Source organism: Cervus canadensis, chromosome 6, assembly GCF_019320065.1.
Source record: "Cervus canadensis isolate Bull #8, Minnesota chromosome 6, ASM1932006v1, whole genome shotgun sequence".
NCBI classification, from domain to species: domain Eukaryota; kingdom Metazoa; phylum Chordata; class Mammalia; order Artiodactyla; family Cervidae; genus Cervus; species Cervus canadensis.
In genome coordinates, this window is record NC_057391.1 from 37056832 (window position 1) to 37062913 (window position 6082).

A 6082-nucleotide genomic window follows, 5' to 3' on the forward strand; every position below is an offset into this window, starting at 1 on the left:
CACCTCCAAGTGGTTGCATGGTGAAGATACTACCTCATCACCTTCGGTCATGCCCCTGGAGAACTGGTCAGCAGAAACTGTTTGGCCTTGGCCTCTTGCAACTGTCACTCGTGAGGAATTGAAGGCCACATCATGAGGCAAGGACTGAAACCTCCTGGACCATTGGTTCAGTCAATCCATCCCTTGCCCCAAAGCCTGTGTTGACTGTGTCCAAGGTGGGACAACTTCTAAGGCTAGGGGGTGTTCCTTGGAGGCAGTTAATGCTGCTCAGCCATCTCCTGCATTTTGTAAGCACGTCTGGGTAGGTGCATTTCCATAGAGGTTATTGGTGACACGAACACCACCGTGGATGTACTGTAGCACTGACCTCAGTATGCTACCCACAAGAGTCCCGTGAGATGGGCGTATCCTATCATTTTACAGACAGGAAACTGGTGTGGAGACAAGTATTTTGTCTAGGGACTCCTTTAGAGTAAGTGGCTATTCCTGTATTCAGACTGCCTCACTGTGACTGCTAACAGAAAACTGCTCAGAGAAATGAACACATGTGACCCATTTAGCAAAAACTTTCTCAAAGTTGTTTTTTCCTCTCCTGGTATAAAAGATGTTCAGTCACTTTAGTCGTGTCTGACTTTCGCGATCACATAGACTGTGGCCCACCAGGTTCCTCTGTCCATGGGATTTCCTAGACAAGGCTACCGGAGTGGGTTGCCATTTCCTTCTCCAGTGGATCTTCCCAACTCAGGGGTCGAACCTGCGTCTCCTGCATTGGCAGGTGGATTCTTTACCAGTGAGCCACATGGAAAGCCCATAAAAGATGTACTTATTGTTTTCTTTTCTTTTTTTTGTTAAAGGTTTCAGTAGAAATATTCCCACTACCAGAAATCTACCTTCAGTGCTCTTGGAAACAAGGAGCAGTTTAGTGAGGAGTGAACCCTGATGGCAAACTTCTAAATCAGTGAATGGTGCATCCAGAGATGCACTCTAGCATTCAGACTGGGAGTAGGGAGTTTGCTCTGAGGAGCTGAAGGCCTCTAGGCTTCCCATTCCTGAGGACTCCTCATCCTCTGAATTCCTCTCATCACTCACTAAACTCAGAGCCTCTGGCATCTTCTTTGCCATTGCCCCCTCAGTACAGTGTGTTCTGGGGTCAGCTGCTTTCTCCCTCCACATTTGTGCTCCATTAATCTCAGAAGGACTGTGATTGGGAATTTAGGTTTTAGAATCAGACCAATCATGTAGAGTCTCAGCTTCCCTGAGCCTGTCTTGTTTCTTGAGCTGCTCAGTGGGAATGCGCAGTGTGGCTGTGACAACTAGAGATAACACAAAACACTAATGACACCTGCCTCAACAACTGTGGACACTACTCTGTTTCAGAGCCTCACTGGCTGCTCACTTGTAAGAGTGAAGTGTGGATACAGTTCAGATCAGTAAAAACTGTCCACTGACATCCAAGTCTTTCCCTGTCTCTGCCTCTAGTCTACATGGCTAGCCTGGTGGGTTTGAGCACACAGTTTGGCTGCAGGCAAGGGAGTTGCTACTCAGTGGCCCCAGCTCCTCACCCTTCAAATGTGGGATGATCACACCAGTAGTCATGAGGTACCAACTTGTCACCGGCCCCTCACCAGAGAGTGTCCCAGCTCTTCATGCCTGGAGGAGGGAAGACAGGAGAGAAGATTCCATTTCAAGACATCTAAGCATTACCCAATGGATAAACACGACTAGGTGCTGTTTTAAATCTTAAGGGTCACCGTAGAACTGATCCATTGTCACTGCCTGACAGTCTAGTTGCTTTTTATTGGAGTAGCCAGGACACAGCAGATAGGGGAGCACACTGGGGCCTCCAGAAATGTGGGACTCGGAGAGAAAGGTGCAGCGGCCCCTGCCCTCCAGACCTGTTGGAGTAAGGGCTCGGCTGGGTCAGAGGGTGTGGCGGCCGAGCATTGAGTGCAGGTTCTGTCCGTCCAGCTTCCTGAGCACGCGCTGAGCGGGAGAGGGAACCGCAGCCTCGGTCTTTTCTGCCTTTGGGGCTTCGGCAGCTTTTGTGCCGGAAGGCTGGAGAACCAGAGCGACCCTGGCTCAGGCGCCCTTTCCAGGGTAGGGGTCCGCACGCGCCCTCCCAGCCCGCTCACTGCAGGGGGGCCCGCCCCTCTCCCCGCCCCTGGCCTGGGCCCGCCCCCGCGCCTGTGTCACCGCGGGGCAGGGGGAGGAGAGCGGCCGGGCGGGACATCCGGCCCAGGTCCCTCGCCGCGCCCGCGCGCTGCCCGCTGCCCGCCGACCGCTTCGGCGCCGCATCCCAGGAGTGGGCCACCCTGCGCGCGCCGGGGGCCTCCAGCCAGCGCTGCTCTCCCCGATCCCTTCCGGGCTCCGCGGGTCCAAGCCCTCGGCCCGCCCCCAGCCCGAGCCCGCCTCCCGGACAGCCCTCGGATCAGCAGGGCCCACTCAGGCCCCCGCCCCGGGAGCACGATGTTCCCCCGCCCGCTGACCCCGCTGGCGGCCCCAAATGGCGCCGAGCCCCTGGGCCGGGCGCTGAGGCGGGCGCCCCTGGGCAGGGCCCGGGCTGGGCTGGGCGGGCCGCCCCTGCTGCTGCCGTCCATGCTGATGTTCGCGGTGATCGTGGCTTCCAGCGGGCTGCTGCTCATGATCGAGCGGGGCATCCTGGCCGAGATGAAGCCCCTTCCCCTGCACCCTCCCAACCGCGAGGACGCGGTCGGGCGCGGGACGGTGCCCAGGCCTGGGAGGCTGTCCCTGGATGCGGGCGACTCGGACCTGCAGGTGAGGCAGGACGTCCGGAACCGGACCTTGCGGGCAGTGTGCGGACAACCGGGCATGCCCCGGGACCCCTGGGACTTGCCGGTGGGGCAGCGGCGCACCCTGCTGCGCCACATCCTCGTGAGTGACCGCTACCGCTTCCTCTACTGCTACGTGCCGAAGGTGGCCTGCTCCAACTGGAAGCGGGTTCTGAAGGTGCTGGCGGGCGTCCTGGACAACGTGGACGTCCGCCTCAAGATGGACCACCGCAGCGACCTGGTGTTCCTGGCCGACCTGCGGCCTGACGAGATTCGCTACCGCCTCCAGCACTACTTCAAGTTCCTGTTTGTGCGGGACCCCTTGGAGCGCCTTCTCTCTGCTTACCGCAACAAGTTTGGCGAGATCCCAGAGTACCAGCAGCGCTACGGCGTGGAGATCGTGAGGAGGTACAGGGCTGGAGCCGGGCCCAGCCCTGCGGGGGACGATGTCACCTTCCCTGAGTTCCTGAGATACCTGGCGGATGAGGACCCCGAGCGCATGAACGAGCATTGGATGCCCGTGTACCACCTGTGCCAGCCTTGCGCGGTGCGCTATGACTTTGTGGGCTCCTATGAGCGGCTGGAGGCAGATGCCAATCAGGTGCTGGAGTGGGTGCGGGCACCGCCCCATGTCCGATTCCCAGCTCGCCAGGCCTGGTACAGGCCAGCCAGCCCCGAAAGCCTGCACTACCACCTGTGCAGTGCCCCACGGGCCCTGCTGCAGGACGTCCTGCCCAAGTACATCCTGGACTTCTCCCTCTTCGCCTACCCACTGCCTAATGTCACCAGGGAGGCCTGTCACCAGTGACCATGGGTGTGGGCCAGCAGTTGTTGGGGACTGGTTTTGACAATGCCAGCGTCTGTGTTGCCATACAGTGAAACCTTGGCTCCAGCGTTTCTCTTTGTCTAAATGCCTAGCTGGAAAGGACTGCCCTTGGAAGTTTCTTGTCCAGGGCGGGTGCCCACAGTGGCTCAGACGACAAGGTTGGACGGGTGACCTGGTGCTCTCCATAGGGGCGTTTCTTGGGAGCCAGTGTGATCCTTCTTGCCCTGCCAGGGCAAGATACCAGTTTTTCTAGTGAAGCAATACATCTCTTCTCAAGACCAGCTCCATGGCCTGCCTGCAGGGATTTTACTGATCAAGTGATCAACCTTAATTTAACCTGTAGCCAAACCCAGAGGTGGTGCCAACCAGGAGCATGACCGGAACTGGGGGCCATATGGCTCTGATCTCCCATTCATCCACTTCATGTGCCTTAGGGCTGGAGTCAGTTGTGCCTTATAAATGACTTCTGTATCGTTCTGCTTCAGACTTAGAATTTCCTATACTTGCCAGGTTCTTTCCATTTTTTTCCAAGGAAAGGTAAACGGAAAGGGCCCCTACCTGGTAGCTCCAGTACCTGGCTCTGCAGCATCCAAAGACCCCTGTGCCCAGCCTCTTCTTGGGACTCTGGGCACTTTCTCCCATCCCCCAGGGTTGTGACTGTGGCTGGTGTATCTGGCTGCCACTTTTCTGATGCATTTATTTAAAATTTGTACTTTTTGATAGAACCTTTGAGAAGGCTTTGTTTTCCTAATAGCTGAATTTTTTAATAAAGCCATTTTGTGTACAAGGTCAGTATCTCTGATTCTCCCTCTGAGCTCCTGTGTGTCCACCAAGTCCCCCTGATGTCCCTCTCCCCAGGACAGGGGAGGGAGCTTGCAGTAGAGAAAGTTGTCACTTGCTAGGGCTTGTGCAGTGGGCCATCGTCATACCACGGAGCCTTTGAGAGCTTCCTATAAGCCATACCAATCACTGACTCAGCTTCTGGGGCGCCACCATTAAGAAAGGCCCCAGGCCTAGAGCACATCTACACGATTATTCCCTGAAGGTAAGTAAAGATATTCCTCCTCTTAGGCAGGCATACTTCTTGACTGAGGAGGCCCTCAGTTGAAAAGGGGGATCATTGCATGAGCTGGGGGAGGTTATTCCTGGCATTGAGAATTATAAGGAAGGCAAGGAGGTTGAGTGGAGGGGCCAGCTTTTGCTGACTTAGATTCAGAGGAAGTTGTGAGCAATGTGGGAGGAGTATGATCAGGGTAGTAGAAGACGGGCCTCAGTGTGACTCATTCACCTTCTGCTCTCCAGAGACCCCCAGACCCACCAGGGGATGGAGAACAGGAGGCAGGGCCTACCGAGCCCCTGGGAGAGATTCATGGTCAGAGTTGGCTCTAGTCCTAGTTCATACATCCCCCATGGGAACTGCTGTACTTCAGGGACCTGGGGCTGTGGTGAGAGGTGATGCCTGAGGGAGGGAGGGAAGGAGGGAGGTGGGAAGGGCCTCCTTGCAGATGTCACTTTTACCTGGCCTTGCTATTGGCCTGACTTTGGAGAAGTAGACTAACCACATTTGGGGGAAGGGGCTTCTTTGGGCACTCATGTTTCTTTGCCATGACTCAGCAGGAGGCCTTAACCGATCCCCTGTGTGGGATCCTCAGCTCCTGGAGGTTCTACCTCAGATAGCACCTACCACACTCACCATATCTGCCCAGTTACTTGTCAGTCTCTCCCACCGAGAATGTGAATTGCGTGAAGGTGAGACTGAATCTGTCCTGTTCACGTGACATTTCCAGGACCTAACCCAAGGGACCAGCAGGAGGTAGACGGCCTGGCAGAACCAAGGTGGACATCTTGATGCAGGACAGAGAGTACTGTGTTTGGAGTTATCTAGACTGATTGAGTCCCACCTCTGCTCCTCACCAGCTGCCCAACCATGTCTCTGACCCTCCATGTGCTCCTCTGTATCATGGGAATAATAATGCTTATCTTATGTAGATCTCACACGTAGATCACTGTGAGGAGTAACGAAGACAAAATGAGTCAAAGGGCCCAACCCAGCACCTGGTTCGATAGATGTTCTCTGAAATGCTAATTGAACACCTGATCCCTCGGAGGCCTATGGGGACAGGGAGAACCCAGGACACTGTGTCCACTCAGCACTGGAGATCAGAGCAGCCTCTGGGCAGGGCCCTTTGGCCCTTCTCTTCCTCTGCCAACCGGTCAGATCTTCTCTGAGCTTCCGGCCCTTCAGGACCTCCCACCCCTACCCCCACCCTCATCCCCACTCTGTCCCCAGTCTCTTCCTCCTTGGCTGGGAACTGCAGTCCCAAATCCAAGGCAGCTCCTTAGTCTCCCTCCCAAGGCCCTGCAGCATAGAGCCCAGCTGCAGTGTTTGCCTCATCTCCTTTCAACCCCACAACAGCTGGGTGCTACAGGTTTTAGCCTGTTCTACAGATGCAGAACCTGGCACAGA

General features: G+C 55.9%; 1 protein-coding gene across 1 annotated transcript; it reads left to right on the forward strand.

Moving 5' to 3' along the window:
* Window positions 1–2187: 2187 nt before the first annotated feature.
* On the forward strand, window positions 2188–4402 carry CHST14 (carbohydrate sulfotransferase 14). The gene has a single exon (XM_043471485.1). The coding sequence runs from the start codon at window positions 2467–2469 to the stop codon at window positions 3595–3597; it is 1131 nt and encodes a 376-aa protein (XP_043327420.1). The 5' UTR covers window positions 2188–2466; the 3' UTR covers window positions 3598–4402.
* Window positions 4403–6082: the final 1680 nt, after the last annotated feature.

What these genes read in the sequence shown, in the direction of transcription:
- CHST14 (XM_043471485.1), top strand. Translation starts at nt 2,467, where the DNA reads ATGTTCCCCCGCCCGCTGACCCCGCTGGCGGCCCCAAATGGCGCCGAG.